The sequence below is a fragment of the Dioscorea cayenensis genome, chromosome 19 (genome assembly GCF_009730915.1).
Source record: "Dioscorea cayenensis subsp. rotundata cultivar TDr96_F1 chromosome 19, TDr96_F1_v2_PseudoChromosome.rev07_lg8_w22 25.fasta, whole genome shotgun sequence".
Lineage (NCBI taxonomy): Eukaryota > Viridiplantae > Streptophyta > Magnoliopsida > Dioscoreales > Dioscoreaceae > Dioscorea > Dioscorea cayenensis.
The window spans coordinates 23,541,349-23,560,993 of NC_052489.1; the positions used below are offsets into that span (position 1 = coordinate 23,541,349).

The window sequence follows — 19,645 nt, forward strand, 5'->3', positions numbered from 1 at the left end:
ACTTTTAATGTCGGTATAGAAATTGCCGACAAGAAGCTTGCTGGGAGTCCTACAAGTTTACTAAGAAAATTGAATATGGGAGGCAACCATCCTTTCCTGATCTTAGCTCTCCAAATTTTTCAGCTTCTCAAAGCAGCTTTCAACTGTATGAGTAATCTCAGCTTTGACAGAACCACCGGAGGCAAGCTTGTAGGTTTCGAACTTAGCTTCATCACACTTCAGGGCAGCAGCTTTACAAGCTCTTATACACCCTGTGATTAAATAAGAAAGTCATTAGCAACGCTTTCAAGTAGCACTAATCATTCGGAAAATTGAACCACGAATACAACAAGATGAACATGTTATTAACCTAGTTTAGACAAGGAGGCGTTTTTAGACACGTGCTCCTACACTACAATGAGAGCATGGGCCTTGATAACTATTAATAGCTATAGAAGTCAATTAAGCACAAAGGATAATAAACAGGAAAATAGCCATCTTGCAAGCTCCAGTTGAGAACCAATTTATTATTGACTTCAAGTGAGCCATTATAGACAACGGTGCTTGAATGGAAAGGATTGTCAGAATTAACAAGGAATTTATGTGCAATAGCACTAGCAAAATTGACAGTGAATTATCAAACAAGTTCGGGAAAAAAAACCTCTTGTATTGAAACAACAAAATTTTCTCTCAAGTTTATTAAGTGCCTCACGAATGAAACAGAGTTCTAAGCCAAAATCCTGCTTTTTACCCAATCAGCTAAAACATGAGTACAGACTCTGACCATTTACAAGCGCATCTATATAGCCTTGAGGATCTTACTAGCCAACCAGATTCATAATGTGTGAGAACTTTTTGACCAAGGGTGTTTTCCAAAACAATCTCATATGTTCAATTCAAGACTAAAAAAGATCATGAACCCCCCAAAAAAAGAAATGTAACATATACAGGGTGTTTAATTAGTAATTACAGTTGTGCATAGCATAAACTATAAACCAGGTGTAAAATTCAAGTGAGCCTAATATTTTGTATGCCTCAAAAGAGATGGAAAATTTCAAATTATTTATCAGAACATCTCAAACATGTTGCTTCAATCAATGATCAAACCTAAAAAATCATAATCCCAAACTTACCACTCAAGTCCAGTAAGTTGAATGTTATTGGGCACTTCCCAATACTCCTAACCATGGTAATAGCAGCCCATATCTTCTCATGATCATCGCGGGAAGTTCTAATAACACACACCTTCGTAACAGGATTCACATATTTAACTACAAAAACCACATATTACAAAATCCATCAGCCACACATGAACAACCAGTTATCAAGGAAGAATTGTATAAAAATTCCATGATTCCATTCAAGAGTAATACTAAACAGCCGAAGCAGATACAATGTTGGAGAACGCTACCTTGGAACGAACGAAGTGATAAAGCCAGACCACACTCTCCGAAGTTCAACAAAATGCTATCTTTAATAGCCTTTGTCAAATTAAATTGGCTAATAACAATTGGCTCAGTACCACCTAAGTCTTTGTTTGGATCAATAAACACTTCCATCACTATATACCTGTTCTTAAACTGAACCATGTTGCTTCACTTCTAACCCTACAAATTAATATCAATGTTATTAAATATCCAGCTAATTGCAATATGAACAAAAAAACAAAAAAGGATAAATCAATAACAACATCAAAATAAGTAGTCAAATTCGAAGTAAACCTAAGAAGTTATCATCACAACAACAAACTAACTCTTGATTTCTCTGCTTAGAAGAACAAATTAAGATTTTTTTCAACAAAATAGCGCATCTAATTAACAATTCAACAAAAAATTTCATCCCTGAAAAGAGAATTGAATGTCTTTGAGAAATCCAAATCTCCAATGAGTATTTCAATTAAATCACCCAGAAAGAAGAACAGACAAAAGAAAGAAACGGATGAAAGAGCACCTCAAGTGGATGTTCAGCGTCAAATCCGTGATGGCGGACGTCGGCGCCGAAGTCGGTCACCGGAGGCCGGAAAAGGTTGGCGAAGACGACGAGCTTCAATCAAGTTCAAGCCCTACCTCGGCTGATGATATACTCGTTTTTCTCAGAACTTCACAAATAGAACCTCGTGTTATATAATATTTATATGATTATTGTTTTATACTTTTATTAAAAAGCGCTTATTATTTAGATTTTTTTTTTGAATGTATACCCTGGAAATTCGTTTAATTGTGGTTATACCTTCAATAAAACTAACATGTATATATATTTTTTTAAAAAATAATTTGTTTATATATATTAAATTCGTCAATTATCTGTAGTAATGTAATTTTTATTTAAATATATAAATAAGGTAACTTAACTTTTTTTAAAGTGCATATGTAAAAAAATTGATATAATCACCATTAATAAATTTTTGGATTCAAATAAAATGAATAAAATGAGTTTATTTAATATATATATATATATATATATATATATGAATATTAACTTAATTAAAAAATTATGAGTCAGCCGAATTGTAACTACACGTACTTGTGATTGATTGAGAGGTTTCAAATTTAAGCATCTGAATTTGAGCCTCTCAGATTATAATTCATATTCTGTGTTCTCTATAGAAGTTCTATGTGAGGAATATCTCTCACTAATATATATATTTTTATACCGTTTATCTTTTTTTTTGCCATTTGTCGATTTTGTCCAAATAAAAAGAAATAATTTAATTACGAGTATATATTTACAATTTTTTTTTGGTTATTACCTTACTTCTGAAAAGGATTAGAGCGTGAATTTGAAGGTTGCCGATGGAGTTCGCATTCGCTTCAGCGCTCTCTATCCCCTCGCCGGCATCGTCACCGCCGGTGCGGCGCCTCCGACTCTTCAAGCCGCATCCCCGACCTTCTCTTGTGGTTCTTGCTGCCTTTGCCACTCCGGTATCCATTCTTTCTCTGGCACTCGCGCTCTTCTTCTTCTTCTTCTTCTTCTTCTTCTTCTTCTTCTTCTTCTCCTTTTTGGCTCTTAGTGCCGTGCCATTGATTCAGGATGCAGAGCTGGAGAACAAGAAGCATGCGCTCCTACGAGAAGTGCAGGACACGCAGCGCGGGCTCGTGACAACGGCTGATCAACGCGTCTCCATCCAAGAAGCCTTAGTACTAGTCTCTTTGTTTTTCTTTTTCTCTAGTTGATTCGTGGTGAATTCTTCATGATTGGGAGGCAATGGCTGCAGATCTCGGTTGAAGCCTATGGTGCTGGCGCTGCCATCGACCTGGCGAAGTTGGATGGCACTTGGCGCTTGAATTACAGCTCCGCTTCTGATGTCGTCGTGCTCTTCGAGGCTGCCGACCGCCTTCCCTTCCTGCAGGTGTGGAATTTGGTTTTCCTTCTGTTCTTTTGATTCTGTCGGAATATGGTCGGTGGTTCAATTGTGAGCTGGATTATGTGTAGGTTGGTCAAATTTTCCAGAAGTTTGAATGCCGGGATGGAGCTGATAGAGGGATTGTAAGGAATGTAGTTCGATGGAGCATCCCTGCCTTTTTGGAGGTACGAGATTTATATGAGCACTTACACAACGTTGCTTCCTGAACCCAAGCAAATCCTAACACTTATTTACTGGCTTACTGTTTGTGTTTAAGCACCTTTCCATCGTTCATCCATCATCTTTGTGATATACTCGGATATTAATGTGTTTGCCTTTATTCTTGTTGCATTTTTTTCATAGGAACAAGAAGGCGCCACATTAGTGGTTTCAGCAAAATTTTCTGTTCTTTCTAAGCGGCACATATATCTTCAATTCGAAGAAGTAAAGTCTCCATTATTTCCGTAATTTCATAGATAATACTCGACATGGATCTGTGAAATGTGTTGAATATGTTGTATGAGCAAGGCTTCAATTTTGTCATAGAGGTTGAGGATTTTTTAGCTTCATTTTTTATGCAACAGTTGGATTCAATAAATTTTGTATAACAGAGTCTAACAACAAGCGATCTTCTTGCTCTGATTCTAAAAGCGAGTTTTTTTTGCATCAATTTTTAAGCATTGAGCTTACGCATATATTGCTGGCACTGTTCCTAAAGAGAGTTCAAGTTGTTGACCAATTGAAAACTGCCAGCTGTAAGTCTATAGTGAATTTGTAAACTATAAAACTTTGATCATTAGTAAGGATTTATAACTAAACTTATAATTGTAGCTTCAGAATTGCCAATTTGCCTTCTGAAGTTCTGTTAAAGGTGCTTTTTGGTTCAAACTGTAAGGAACTTAAGCGGCACTCTCTCTGTAAAAGGCTTGCATTAATATGGATAAGTGTTGTTATGCTTACGTTTCTGTTCTTATTGTTCCTGTGGGGCAAATATCTTTTGGTTGCTGGAAACATTTGCAATGGTTTTAGGTTTTCAATTTGTATATCATATGCTTTTCTTTTTTCTTCCTTTACCTGATGAAATGAAAGAATGGTCCTTTCAACTTCTAATAGCTGGTATTGCAATGTATGTGCATTTTTTTGTGCGCTTTTCGCTTTTTGGAGCTGCTTAATTGATTGCAAGGACAGTGATGAACATTTATTTTGCTCATGGTGCACATTATGTTCTACTAGTGATGATTTTGTGCCACATGAATGTACATATCTGGTTGTTTTCAAAGCATAACCTATTGGCTCTCTAAATTCAGAAACCATCTACAACATTTGTTGCGCATGTTACTTTACTTGCTGTAGGATTTTGCTATTGAACAATCTGCTATTTATTTGCAGATTGCTATTGAAAATATAAAAATCAGTGAAGAACTACAGGCATTAATTGCTCCAGCCATTATTCCTCGATCATTTTTGAGCCTACAGGTAAGTTGTCAAGGGAAATTTTAGGTATTGAGCATATGGCAATTTTTTTTTCTTCTCATTTTTTGTAAAAAGGAATCTTTAATCAGTTTCTAGCTTTACTGATTGTTAGAACAATTTGTAGGATGGTGATTAAATTATGTTGCTGTCTATGTCACATATCTTCATTGAGTATCAATCTAAATCACGCTAACAAGCCTCTCTGGTGTCAGACTGTTAAAAATTGCCATTTTTTAATATCAATGCTTCAGCATATGTATCAAGGCATGCAGATTAAATTTGGGTTATTAACTTATTATTGTTGTTATACTAAGATACAACATTTTCTTGTATTTTTTTTCCATCATGCAGATCTTGCAGTTCCTTAGAACATTTAGAGCTCAGGTGCCAGTGAGAAGCCCAGATAGGTAAATTACTGTGTTTGATTGCTTTATGCCATGTGTGGAGATGTTAACCCTGCAAATTTCAACACCATTTCAGAAGATCCCCAGGAGGATTGTATTACCTTTCTTACTTAGATCGGGATATGCTCCTTGGGCGAGCTGTTGGAGGTGGGGGTGTTTTTGTTTTCACTCGATCTCAGCCTTTAACATGATGACAATTGTGCTTTCTTCTCTCAACCAAAGTATTGGAAAAGGCTAAATATTAACCACCGCTTCAGAAGCTATAGATATCAATCCAAATATGATTCAAGTTACAAGGTATAATTAGAATTTGCACCTGCAAACCACTTTCTTATCTTGTTGGTGCAATTTTATGTAAATTCTTCCTCTACATTTTGTAGCAGGCCTTCTTTCGTTGCAAATGTATAATTTTGATGAAAATTTCCTTGGCCCCATCTGGTTTGGTTGTGGTGCTCTTTGAAAACAATAATAAAAATTGAAAGATTGTTTTTGTGTTTATTATCTCTCTGTGATTGACACACGTGTGTGTGTGTGTGTGTGTGTGTGTGTGTGTGTGTGTGTAGGTTAATTCAATTAAAAAATTATAAAGATTGCAACAGAGAGATTAAGCAGAAATGATGAGAGATTATAGTTAGTCATAATGAGAAGCTGCATCTATGTTTCCTTGTAGGCCACGGCTTTCATTATGAAAGTATTAGGGCTTGAGCTTGATCTTCTTTAGTAAATTGGGATAATTTGGTGATCTCTATTCTGTGGTGTGATCTGTGTGTCAATTTTAGAATGAACCAACTAGAAACTGGCTGGTGGCCTTGTGATATTCTAGTTCTGAATTTGTAATCATGATTTTGAATAGAGCTCGATCTTCTCTAGTAAATTGGGATAATTTAGTTATCTCTGTTTTGTGGGGTGGTTTGTGCGTTAGTTTTAGAATGAACTAAGTAGAAACTGGTGGCCTTGTGATGCTCTGGTTCTGATTTTGGAATCATGATTCTGAATAGGGAGATGAACTAAATAGTTCTGCATTGAAGAGGGAAAAAGAAGAACTTGTGCTTAAATGTATAATTTGGTTTTGAATATGTGAGGCATCTTTTATAGGATAAAACTATGAGATCTGGCATGGGACAAGACAAAACAGACAATGCCTCATATAGGTTGGATCAGACCATTACAAATACACTGAGGCATCTTTTATAGGATAAAACTATGAGATCTGGCATGGGACGAGACAAAACAGACAATGCCTCATATAGGTTGGATCAGATCATTACAAATACACTTTTATACTCGTCGAGAATATCCTAATACACACATTACAAAATATTTAAAACACCATAAATATAATTTACGAGATATAGATACATAAAATATGTTTAAACATTGAATATATGTATATATATATATATCGATCTTAGACAAACATAACTGTTTGTATTATCCATTTAAATGTAGGGAGTGTTACTGAGTAATGTTGAATAAATCTTAAATCATAAAGATGAGACTCTCACCTTCTGCTTAAATATATGATCTTAGACAAACATAACTGTCTGTATTATACATTTGAATGTAGGAAGTTTAATTGAATAATGTTGTATAAATCTTAAATCATCAAGATGAGAGTTTCACCTTGTGCGTAAGTATGAAAGTTAAGGTGAATGGCTGAAGAACAAGAAATTCAGGCACTGATAGAAGCTCTCAAGTTCAGATTAAATGTTTTCAAACAGGCACAAAGTACAAGGCCAGGACAAGCCGAGATTGGCGAATGCAACAAATGCATTGAACACATCCACAGGACATTCTTATCTCTTATTTTTGATGAATTTAGAGCTCATTGACATCATGGCAATTGTTCCTTGCAGCTGGTTTCTGGTGGTGGTGGTGGAGGTGGTGGTTGCAGTGGTGGTGGAGAAGGGAATCTTGGTAAGTTTCCAGTAGGAGGTGGTGGTTGCTGCCCACGTGATCTCCTAAGGCTGGATTTGAAACCTCCAATAACTAGTTGATCAAGAGGCACTGGCTTCTGGTAAGTAGTAAGAGGAGGACCAACTCTTGCACAAATACTAGGAGCCATTGCCATAACAAGCACAAAAAGCAGAGCAAGCAGCAGCCTCGTTGATGATCCTCCCATCATGTAATGTCTCTCTTAATCGCCCCTTTACTTTCCTTATATATGTACTGCAATGCCAATGGTTTCTCATCTGGACAGATCTTGACTTGGATAGCCGCCTTTGTGGAAAACTGTGGGCGTCTCTTGTTTTTTCTTGCATATTTCAATTCCACTAGTCTTATTATTGTCGTTAATTGCTTAATAGACAGGGTTGGCCCTTGCTTAGTTGTCTGCAATTTGATTTGGCTGTGGTTACTGGAGAAACTTTCATTGTTTACTTTGAAGTTCTGGTGTGAACTAGTTGACCCAGTTTTAATTTAATCAATACTAATTAAAGTAATGTTTTCAACATGGAAATTGTTAACTTCAGCATAATCGTTGCAGAAGAATGTGAGGGGATTGTGTTACCCTTCATATTTGGTGATATGCTCCTCAAGCATTTGTGAAGTTGAACCTTAATTAATGCTTTAGAAGGTATAGATGCCACTTTAATGGAATCCACTGTTCATTCTATCCATTCAGCAAAATCTTTTTTTTTTTTTTCTTTTTTCTCTATTTTGTCACAGACAGTGGTTTATTCCCCACTTCATGCTATCCATTTAAATTGCAATCAGTGTGAGTAAAGATTTTTCTTTAGATCATAGAATCATCTAGAGAGGAGGAATCTTACTTTCAAGAAGTCTGGGTACTGATACAAACATTCACGTTCATGTTACGCATTGATGAAAGTTACATATCCAAAGCAAGTTGTAATTGCAAACTTAAGTAAATCAAATACATCAACAAGACTCTTACTTCTTATTTCTTACTTGTCATCTTTAGCTTGATTGTGGTGGTGGTAGTGCTGTTGCTGGTGGTGGCGGCGGAGAAGGGAGTGGATGGAAGTTCCTCATCAAGTTTCCAGTAGGAGGTGGTGGTGGCGACATTGACCTTAAACTTGCAGCAACCATTTGATCTGGATGCAGTGGCTTCTGGTAACTTGCAAATGGAGGACCAACTCTTGCACAAAAAATAGGAACCATTGCAACTGTTATCACAAGTAGGTGAAGCAGCAGCTTTGATGTTGATGATCCTCCCATCAGGTAATGTCTCTTTTAATCTTCCCTTTACTTTCAATATATAAATACTGTAATGCCAATGGTCTCTCATGTACAGATCCTTGAATTGGATAGCCGCCACCGTAGAAAAATGCAGATACTCTTTGTTTTTTTCTTGCATATTTTAATTCCACTGGTCTTACTATGGCTGTTAGCCCTTGCTTAGTTCTCAGCAATTGTTCTATTTGACTCTGGTTATTGAAGAAGCCTTCATTGTTTACTTTGAAGTTTTGGTTTGTGAACCAGTTGACCCAGTGTCAACTTAATTAATAGTAATGTAAGTAATATTTTCGACATAAAAATTGTGAAATTCAGCAAAATTATCGAATGCGAGGGGATTGTGATACCCTTCATATTTAGATGGTGATATACTCCTTGAGCATTTGCAAGGTTGAACATCAATGAATGCTTCAGAAGTTACAGATAACCAATTTATGGATTCCAGGCACTAGGTACTGTTAAAATTTGCACATGCTCAACTACTTCTTCTCTTCTTAATACAATTTGTATGAATTCTGGTTTTCTCTATTTTGTCACAGACAGTGGTATATTACCCTGTTCATGCTATCCATTTAAATTGCAATCATTGTGACCATTGATTTTCTATAGATCATTGAATCATCAAGAGAAAAGGAGGACTCGATCTTACCTTCAAGAAATCTGCCTACTGATGCAAACATTCTAGTACATGTTAGCCATTGATGAAAGTTACATAAAGTTAAGTACATCAAAGGCATCAACAAGATACTTATTTCTTATTTCTTACTTATCATCTTTAGCTTGATGGTGGTGGTAGTGGTGGTGGTGGTGGAGAAGGGAGCACATGGAAGTTTTTGCCCAAGTTTCTAGTAGGAGTTGGTGGTGGTGGCATTGACCTTAAACTTGCAGCAAACAGTTGATTTGGATGCAGTGGCTTCTGATAACTTGGAAATGGAGGACAAACTCTTGCACAAACACTAGGAGCCATTGCCATTGTCATTGCCAGCACAAGAAGTAGCTGAAACAGAAGCTTTGATGTTGATGATCCTCCCATTCTGTGATGTCTTTCTTCCTCTTCCCTCTACTTCTCCATTGATAATATTCTATACTTTACACAGCTCATTGGATTAGGTTGAGGATGGCCCCTCCTTTGTAGATATATATGAGTCTTCCATTTGTCCTATTGTTCTGCAAAATTAGATTTGGATTTAATATTAGTAGAATGTTATTACAAGCTAGAAATTACTTAAGGAAATGATTTGAATTAATTCAGGTTTAATTCAAGCTTGGGTCTGTATAATTGAACTAGTGTCTTTGGTCTGTATCTGGATCTATATAAATTGAGCCGGATTGACCCGTTCATAGCACGTGAGAGCTTTTACTCAGGGCCTGAGAATAGGGTGCAAGTTGGTCCTTGTGGAGATGATAAAAAAACCATTGTTTATTTCAATTTTCAACTAGATGATTTAATTTTCCATAATATGAAGCAAAATGGTTACTGTTAGTTGCTTTATTTTTCTTACGCCATCCCAGGTGCATGTTGTACCCTTGTTAAAAAATACATTCTATTTACCAACGGGGTTAGTATATTTATTTATTTATTTATTTATTTTTTACACTAACATTATTAGCGAAAGTGGTAGAAGTTTGATTCACTTAATCAAATGATTTTGAGTTCAAATTTTTATATATGCTACAAGAAACACTCCCTGGAATCTATTTCCTTAGAGGCTCTTGAAAATTTCTCTTTAGTGGCTCTCTAAGAAATGTATGAGTGAAAGTTTAAAAAAAAAACACTATTTCAATTGAAATTTGTATTTTAAATTATAATAATGTTATGCCTGAGCTATGCATGAGAGAGATAAATATATGTTAATAATAATGTTTGCACCCAACATTATAGTCATAATTTTGATAATAATGTTTGAAATTTAAATAGATATATTATTATTTAATTTTAAAATAAAATAAAATTTGTTTATTGATTCTCTTGTTATTCTCCAATTTAATTTTTGGTCCAATGAAGTTATAGTGATAAAAAATATTTATATTGTGTAAATTAATAAAAAACACTATAATAAAATTATATATAAAAGATGAATTTATACCATATATTATTTATAATTTGTTTTTTTTTTCTAAATCACAATTAATTTAAGACTAAATTGCAAATATCTTTTGTGGTTTCGCAAGATAATTTGTAATTAATCTATAACTAAATTACAAATATTTTTATGTTGCTGCAATACAATCCCTCTAATAATTTACAATTAATTAAAGTGAAAATTGCTAAAAACACCCCCAAATTTTGCAATATGCACATATTCTCCCCCTAAATTTGAATATTCATAAAAATCTCTTCTTTTTGAATATAATGATTTTTTAAACCCCCAAACATCTAACAGTGATTGATAGAGTTAATTTGGATTTTTTTTGGACGAAATTGTCCCTTGCGTGGGAAGTTGTGGCAAGTGTGACAGGGTTTGACTATCATGCCCTTGGGTGCAATGAGTTTCTATTTAAAACATGAGGCTTCTGTTTAAAATATGAGGTTTCTATTTAAAATATGAGGTTTTGTTTAAAAAATAAGTTTTTTGTTTAAGAAATGAGCACATGAATTACTCTTCATGCTAACCTAAATTTTTTTCCCACAAACTTATTAAATTTTTAATGTAAATATCGTTATCTCCATATAATAAAGAAACGCCATCTTTATGCTTGTTTGTCTTTGTTTAACTATCGATGTTTCTGTTTAATATATTACGTTTACGTGTAAAAAAGTGCTTAAATATCGTTGTTTCTATTTAAATATGTACGAGTGGCCAAGATTAATTGGTTTTTATACAAGATTAATTTGTCACGTAAATATTGGTTTTTATGTTTAAATATCAATGTTTCTGTTTAAAAAATAAGTTTGTTGTTTAAAAAAAATGAGGTATCGTGAGATTTCATTGAAAGGCAATGTGGAAGAAGGACGAATGAAAACGGAAGGGTTTGTCATAGTAGGAAAAGGGCAAGAAAAAGTGAAAGTCAATATAACATTAGATCGAGAGGGAGAGAAATTGAAAGCCAAATTAACAATAGAAGAAGAGCAAGAGAAGATGGAAGCCAACTTAGATGAGTTTGTTAAAGATAAGTTGGAAAAAGTGGAAAGGTATTTTAAAAACTTGATATTAAAGTGCGTCGAATGAAGCCCGAAAATAACAATTGGACTAACTCCAAATTTGATGCACTGATTGCTACATCAACAATAATGATGAAGATGGTTATGGAACTAGGTATTGAGATCAAATTGGTTTTTTTTTTTTTTTAATGAACTTTGGCTTTTTGTACTTTAGTTTCTTTTAGTAAAATTATTTATTATTTATTTTAAAATTGGGGCGCAGTTCATCCTTTAGATATGTGCAGCGCATATTTTGCTCGGGAAAATATTATCCATAATTATATTAAAAAACCTTAAATGGCTTTTTTATATAAATATTTCTTACGATATATTATGGATGATTTATTTTTTATGTTAGGAATTAAAAATTTTTTGCGGTATATTAGGAAAGATCCCCTGGATGATATTGGAGATTGACACTGAAAATGATTTATTTAAAAGAAAATCTCCTCTCTTATATATCAAATTGGATTTTTTTTTTTATTTTTTATTTTTTTTTACCTAGAGATAAATTTTATGCATAGTCATATAATTTAGTGCATTAAAGGAAAGATATAGCCAACCATATTTTTCAATATATATTATTCAACTGAAAATAAAATTTAAAAGTTATTATTGATATCAAACACATATATCGTGTTAAAAGCAATATAGGTTTTAAAAAAAAACACACACAAATAAATTATTTAAAAATGTGCAAAGAATAATTCTTATTTTAATAATAATGATAGTAATATATTTTTTTAATTAAAAATATAACAAGTTTAAAAAAAAAGTTACTCTGTACTACCGACCCCTAGAATCGTAAAAGCACTTTGGTGTGGGTTTTTGTGTTTACTATAAGTGGAGAAAGAAATTTTATTAAAAAAACATTTTTAACAGCGTTGTTTGTTCTTCTTCTACAAATTGTTGAAATTTTTTTTGTTTGCCAAGGTTAGTGACTGACTTGCTAAAAAGAGCGTGGGCACGCACAAGCTTCAGTGGAGTGAGTACATGATCCACACACAAATAAGTGTTAAAACCATCACATATAATTACTATTTATAGTCTCAGAAATGTGTTTTCACACGTTATTCAAACTCTTACCATTTGTAAAGAATCCTAACGAGGACCCGGTTATAAATAGACCACTTGATGGTTATAAATATACCACTTGGTTATTAGTCTAAATTGATATACGTGCTTTTTATTAATTCATGAAAGGATGTATAGATGATTTTAAATGAAACAGGGGGTCAGAAAGATGTGCCACCGACGCACCAGCAAGAGAAGTTCAATACTCTCTCCGTTCCTAAATACATGTTGTCTTATAAAAAAAATTATTCTAAAATAGTTGTCGTTTCACAATATCAAGGCAATATTTGTTCTTTTTTGATATAATCACCAAAATAGTCCATGTACTTTTCTCTCTCTTCCTTTTTGGTCCCTTTACTCAGAAATGCTCCTGACTAGTCCCTCTACTTTTGAAAATGTGCCCACTTAGTTAAAAATACTCCCAATCAGTCCCCCTATTTTTAAAAATGTGCCCATTTAGAGGGACTAAGTGGGCACATTTCTAAAAGTAGAGGGACTGGTTTGGAGCATTTTTAAGTAAGTGGGCACATTTTCAACAGTAGAAATTTTTAAGCTAGGGTATTATACCTTCTTTTTTTCCCCAATTTTACCCATCTTCAATTTCTTAAATTATATAAATGAAGAGAGTAATATTTATAGTCCCAAGAAAAATATATGGTTTCAAGAGAGGGATAGTTTAGTAATTTGGTTATTTTTTATGTTAAAATTTAGATAATTTAATGATATCCTTAATTGTTGTGAAACATCATTAAACGACATGTATTTAGAAATGAAGGGAGTAGGATTTTTGGCAAAGGTGCTTATGAATACTTATTAATGCAAGCTCATATTGCAAAGTTTTGGGAAAAACAACTGAAGGGTGTTTTAATCCTTAACTGCTTATTGTGTCCAATATCCATGGTTGTATTCATAGTTTCCTCTTAAGTTCTTGGGTAGAACACCTCTTTGCTACTCCCTTCGCTCTTTTTTAGTAGTCATGTTTTGGAGCTCTTCTCTATTCTTTTTTATTTGTCATGTTAGAAATTTTGTGCAACATTAAATAATTATTTCCAAATTTACTCTTTAATTTAATATACTTATATAATTTTTAATAAATTACAATCAACTAAATATTAAATTATATACACCAATAGTGGAGTTTTAAATAGGGGTAGTTTTGGAAAGTAATGAAATTTTTTATAAAATATAGACAATCAACCACTTTTAACCAACTTTTCTTAATAGGTGTGAATTAGTTAAAGTTGACAACTAAAAAGGAAAGAGGGAGTATTTACTATATTTTGGAATATATTTTTAGAAAAAAATAAAGTAAATATATTTTAAAGAAATTAAAACACGGATTTATATAAATGTGCAAAAACAATTCCAATTTTAATAATAATAATAATACGAGACTTTTGGAAATAAATGGATTAAAAAAAAATAAGTTTTAGAAGACGGCAACAAGTTTTTGAAGAAAGTTTAAAAAAGCCAAAAAAAAAAAAAGGCCCTTTTGAAATAAATAAATAACCAAAAAGCCAAGCCTACTCCCATTTCTAATTTAATATATATATATATATATATAATCAATTAGAAAATGATTTTCAATCCGTTTGTATCTTTTTTCAATATATATAGTTTAAAATAATTTTGCATATTTGGAAATTTTATGTCTATAAATAATATTTATAATAGTATTCTATGAAAATACAAGTAGATATAAAATTTTAATCTATTTCTAAATTAAATTATCCAAATATCACAATCTTTAAATTTATTTTAAGATTAATTTAGAATATTTTTTAATTTTCAAACATCTAATTTGATCATTAAAAAAATTAGATAATTGGTCAGTAGTTAATAATTGGAGAATCAATAAATATTTTTTTTTAAATTTAAATTAAGTTTGTTGTTTTCAAATATTATTATCAAAATTAAAGGTTCATGAGTTGTAGGTCAAACCACGGTTGACTTTGCCATTAATATAATATATATTTTTATAATATTAATTATATATAGATATATAAGATGTATTATAAAGGGAAAATGAATTATAACTCCTTGAAAGTTTCAAACAGACCCTCTGACATTTGAATTTACCAGACAGTCCCTCTTTTTTTTACAGTTTTCTTTTTAATCCTAATAGTTTACTTTTCAATTAATGCAGCTCACTCCGTCAGTTTATTATATTTACAAGTACTTCCCGCTTAAAATATATGGGTTTAAAGTTTGACTTAACATATAGCACATTTTCATTTAAAGTTTGACTTTTCCACTTAAAATTATGGGTTTCCGCTTAAATTTTGATGTTTTCGCTTAAAATTATGGATTTTCGCTTAAAATTATGTGTTTCTGCTTAAAATTATGGGTTTTCACTTAACATTTGGTGTTTTTGCTTAAAAACTTAGAGTCAGCCCAGTTAACATCAGTTACCTTTATGTCAACATCAATCACCTTTATGGCAGAAAGGTCTGAAAAATAACCTGTCAAAACAAAGGACATTTTGGAAATACTCAAAGTCATGGGATTTTTTTTGTGAATACCTTAACTTTAGAGGACTATTTGTTCATTACCAATATTATAAATTAATAAAAATTTGAAAAACAATAATATAAAATTTCAACAATCAAATACTTTTTCTCTATATATATTAATTCAAGGGAAAATTACTGTTTACCCCTCAAGAATTTCAAAACTTTCCAATTGAGTTTTGAATACCTCAGACAGAACCTAACAGAAACCTCATTTCTTAAACAGAGAACTCCTTTTTTTTAAATAGAAACCTCATTTCTTAAACAGAAAACTCATTTCTTAAACAGAAACACCAACCTTTTGACGTTGGAAATGCTTACTAAGGAAACGAAACATATTGATTAAATTCTAGGTGATCAATCTTAAAATAAAACATTAACAAGGAGGATTAATATGTGTGTGTTTATTTATATATATGTAGATTGCTAGATAGATATATTTATAGATATAGAGATCGCTAGATAGATATTTATTTATAGTAATGATAATTTTTGAAATATTTAATATAATTATTTTCAAATTTTAATAATAATTTTAAAAAATATATAATTATTTTAAATTATGATTGACTCTCTCACTCTCTCTCACTCTCTCTCTCTCTCTCTCTCTCTCTCTCTCTCTCTATATATATATATATATATATATAAGAAGCAGGAATAAATTTGTTCTAATTTTAAAAATAGGATTGAAATCTATTTTTAAATAATCTATTTTTAAATTTAGAAACATAGTCAATTTTGATTCTAAATTTATATTGGGTAAAACACATATTTTATTTTTAAATTATTTAGGGAATTTAAAAATAATCTAAAACTAGTGTTATGTCCGAGTTATACAAGGGAGAGATAAACATGTCTAAAAATAATGTTTGCACCCGACATAATTGTTATGATTTTGATAACAATGTTTATTGTTTAGGATAGTAAAGTAATAAAAAAATATTTATTCTTTATAAATTAATAAAAAAACACCATCACAAAATCATATATATATATATATATATAATGAATTCATATTACGTATTATTTAAAAAAAAAATTTTCAATAAATTATAATTAATTTAGAACTAAATTACAAATATTTTCATATTGTTGCAATACAACCCCTCTAATAATCTACAATTAATTGAAGTTTATATTTTTAACGATATTTTATATTAAAGTTTCATTCATTTTTAAAATTATCAATACTTCTTTGAATTATAAATATTTTAAAATTATAATTTTCTTTTAAAGTTTTTGTACAAAATTTTAAATAGTTTATGTTTAATTAATATTGGGTAAATAAAAGATTCATCAATTTTTAAAACTATCAATAATTTTTACCAGTGATAGATATTTTTTAAATTATATATTTAATTTTTCAAATTTAGTATGATATCGGAGATTATGTAAATATTTATTCTTTATAAATTAATAAAAAACATCATCACAAAATCATATATAATGAATTCATATTACGTATTATATAATATTTTCTTTTTTCAATAAATTATAATTAATTTAGGACTAAATTGTAATTCATGGTTTAGCAAGACAACACCTCCAATAATTTATAATTAATTTAGAACTAAATTACAAATATTTTCATATTGTTGCAATACAACCCCTCTAATAATCTACAATTAATTGAAGTTTATATTTTTAACGATATTTTATATTAAAGTTTTATTCATTTTTAAGATTATCAATACTTTTTTGAATTATAAATATTTTTAAAATTATAATTTGCTTTTAAAGTATTGGTACGAAATTTTAAATAGTTTTTGTTTAATTAATATTGGGTAAATAAAAGATTCATCAATTTTTAAAACTATCAATAATTTTTCCCAGTGATAGATATTTTTTAAATTATGTATTTAATTTTTTAAATTTAGTATGATATCAGAGATTATGTAAATATTTATTTTTTATAAATTAATAAAAAAAACACCATCACAAAATCATATATAATGAATTCATATTCACGATTATATAAAAATTTTCTTTTTCAATAAATTATAATTAATTAAGGGACTAAATTGTAATTCATGGTTTAGCAAAGACACACACCTCAATAATTTTATAATTAATTTTAGAACTAAATTACAAATATTTTCATATTGTTGCAATACAACCCCTCTAATAATCTACAATTAATTGAAGTTTATATTTTTAACGATATTTTATATTAAAGTTTTATTCATTTTTTAAATTATCAATACTTTTTTGAATTATAAATATTTTTAAAATTATAATTTGGTTTTAAAGTTTTGGTACGAAATTTTAAATAGTTTTTGTTTAATTAATATTGGGTAAATAAAAGATTCATCAATTTTTAAAACTATCAATAATTTTTCCCAGTGATAGATATTTTTTAAATTATATATTTAATTTTTCAAGTTTAGTATGATATCGGAGATTATGTAAGTATTTATTCTTTATAAATTAATTAAAAATACACCATCACAAAATCATATATAATGAATTCATATTACGTATTATATAAAATTTTCTTTTTTCAATAAATTATAATTAATTTAGGACTAAATTGTAATTCATGGTTTAGCAAGACAACACCTCCAATAATTTATAATTAATTTAGAACTAAATTACAAATATTTTCATATTGTTGCAATACAACCCATCTAATAATCTACAATTAATTGAAGTTTATATTTTTAACGATATTTTTATATTCAGTTTTTATTCATTTTTAAGATTATCAATACTTTTTTGAATTATAAATATTTTTAAAATTATAATTTGCTTTTAAAGTTTTGGTACGAAATTTTAAATAGTTTATGTTTTAATTAATATTGGGTAAATAAAAGATTCATCAATTTTTAAAACTATCAATAATTTCCCAGATGATAGATATTTTTAAATTATATATTTAATTTTTCAAATTTAGTATGATATCGGAGATTACGTAAATATTTAATCTTTATAAATTAATAAAAAAAACACCATCACAAAATCATATATAATGAATTCATATTACAGTATTATATAAAAATTTTCTTTTTCAATAAATTATAAATTAATTTAGGACTGAAATTGTAATTCATGGTTTAGCAAGACAACACCTCAAATAATTTATATTTAATTTAGAACTAAATTACAAATATTTTCATATTGTTGTAATACAACCACTCTAATAATCTACAATTAATTGAAGTTTATATTTTTAACGATATTTTATATTAAAGTTTTATTCATTTTTTAAATTATCAATACTTTTTTGAATTATAAATATTTTTAAAATTATAATTTGGTTTTAAAGTTTTGGTACGAAATTTTAAATAGTTTTTGTTTAATTAATATTGGGTAAATAAAAGATTCATCAATTTTTAAAACTATCAATAATTTTTCCCAATGATAGATATTTTTTAAATTATATATTTAATTTTTCAAGTTTAGTATGATATCGGAGATTATGTAAGTATTTATTCTTTATAAATTAATAAAAATACACCATCACAAAATCATATATAATGAATTCATATTACGTATTATATAAAATTTTCTTTTTTCAATAAATTATAATTAATTTAGGACTAAATTGTAATTCATGGTTTAGCAAGACAACACCTCCAATAATTTATAATTAATTTAGAACTAAATTACAAATATTTTCATATTGTTGCAATACAACCCCTCTAATAATCTACAATTAATTGAAGTTTATATTTTTAACGATATTTTATATTAAAGTTTTATTCATTTTTAAAATTATAATTTGCTTTTAAAGTTTTGGTACGAAATCTTAAATAGTTTATGTTTAATTAATATTGGGTAAATAAAACATTCATCAATTTTTAAAACTATCAATAATTTTTACCAGTGATAGATATTTTTTAAATTATATATTTAATTTTTCAAATTTAATATGATATCGGAGATTACGTAAATATTTAATCTTTATAAATTAATACCATCCACAAAAATCATATATAATGAATTCATATTACGTATTATATAAAATTTTCTTTTTCAATAAATTATAAATTAATGAGGACTAAATTGTAATTCATGGTTTAGCAAGACAACACCTCAATAATTTATAATTAATTTAGAACTAAATTACAAAATATTTTCATATTGTTGCAATACAACCCCTCTAATAATCTACAATTAATTGAAGTTTATATTTTTAACGATATTTTATATTAAAGTTTTATTCATTTTTAAAATTATCAATACTTTTTGAATTATAAATATTTTTAAAAATTATAATTTTGGTTTTAAAGTTTTTGATCCGAAATTTTAAATAGTTTTTGTTTAATTAATATTGGGTAAATAAAAGATTCATCAATTTTTAAAAACTATCAATAAATTTTCCGTATGATAGATATAAATTATGTATTTAAAATCAAATTTAGTATGATGTCGGGAGATTATGTAAATATTTATTCTTTATAAATTAATAATATACACCATCACAAAATCATATATAATGAATTCATAATACGTATTATATAAAATTTTTCTTTTTCAATAAATTATAATTAATTTAGGACTAAATTGTAATTCATGGTTT

General features: G+C 29.4%; 2 protein-coding genes across 3 annotated transcripts; one reads left to right on the plus strand and one right to left on the minus strand.

The window, feature by feature from the left end:
- Positions 1-2: 2 nt before the first annotated feature.
- LOC120283972 (probable ribonuclease P/MRP protein subunit POP5) lies at positions 3-2,079 on the minus strand. 2 transcript variants are annotated; one of them, XM_039290799.1, is made up of 4 exons: positions 1,930-2,079; positions 1,391-1,580; positions 1,113-1,250; positions 3-251 (listed from the first exon to the last, which is right to left on the minus strand). In XM_039290799.1, the coding sequence occupies exons 2-4, from the start codon at positions 1,566-1,568 to the stop codon at positions 103-105; spliced, it is 465 nt and encodes a 154-aa protein (XP_039146733.1). In that variant the 5' UTR covers positions 1,569-1,580; positions 1,930-2,079; the 3' UTR covers positions 3-102. The 2 variants fall into 2 exon arrangements, with proteins under 2 accessions (XP_039146733.1, XP_039146732.1); XM_039290798.1 differs by having other exon boundaries at positions 1,391-1,586.
- A 666-nt stretch (positions 2,080-2,745) lies between these two features.
- LOC120249991 (probable plastid-lipid-associated protein 10, chloroplastic) lies at positions 2,746-9,743 on the plus strand. Its single transcript, XM_039258714.1, has 10 exons — positions 2,746-2,900; positions 3,009-3,116; positions 3,194-3,328; positions 3,412-3,507; positions 3,686-3,766; positions 4,712-4,798; positions 5,147-5,202; positions 5,276-7,324; positions 8,123-8,382; positions 9,007-9,743. The coding sequence occupies exons 1-8, from the start codon at positions 2,772-2,774 to the stop codon at positions 5,388-5,390; spliced, it is 807 nt and encodes a 268-aa protein (XP_039114648.1). The 5' UTR covers positions 2,746-2,771; the 3' UTR covers positions 5,391-7,324; positions 8,123-8,382; positions 9,007-9,743.
- The last annotated feature ends 9,902 nt before the right edge of the window (positions 9,744-19,645 follow it).

What these genes read in the sequence shown, in the direction of transcription:
- LOC120283972 (XM_039290799.1), bottom strand. Translation starts at nt 1,568, where the DNA reads ATGGTTCAGTTTAAGAACAGGTATATAGTGATGGAAGTGTTTATTGAT. An exon ending in ATCACTTCGTTCGTTCCAAG is followed by an intron (nt 1,251 to 1,390) that starts GTAGCGTTCTCC and finishes TGGTTTTTGTAG; the next exon opens with TTAAATATGTGAATCCTGTT. An exon ending in CAACTTACTGGACTTGAGTG is followed by an intron (nt 252 to 1,112) that starts GTAAGTTTGGGA and finishes ATTTAATCACAG; the next exon opens with GGTGTATAAGAGCTTGTAAA.
- LOC120249991 (XM_039258714.1), top strand. Translation starts at nt 2,772, where the DNA reads ATGGAGTTCGCATTCGCTTCAGCGCTCTCTATCCCCTCGCCGGCATCG. An exon ending in TTGCTGCCTTTGCCACTCCG is followed by an intron (nt 2,901 to 3,008) that starts GTATCCATTCTT and finishes CCATTGATTCAG; the next exon opens with GATGCAGAGCTGGAGAACAA. An exon ending in GCATCCCTGCCTTTTTGGAG is followed by an intron (nt 3,508 to 3,685) that starts GTACGAGATTTA and finishes TTTTTTTCATAG; the next exon opens with GAACAAGAAGGCGCCACATT.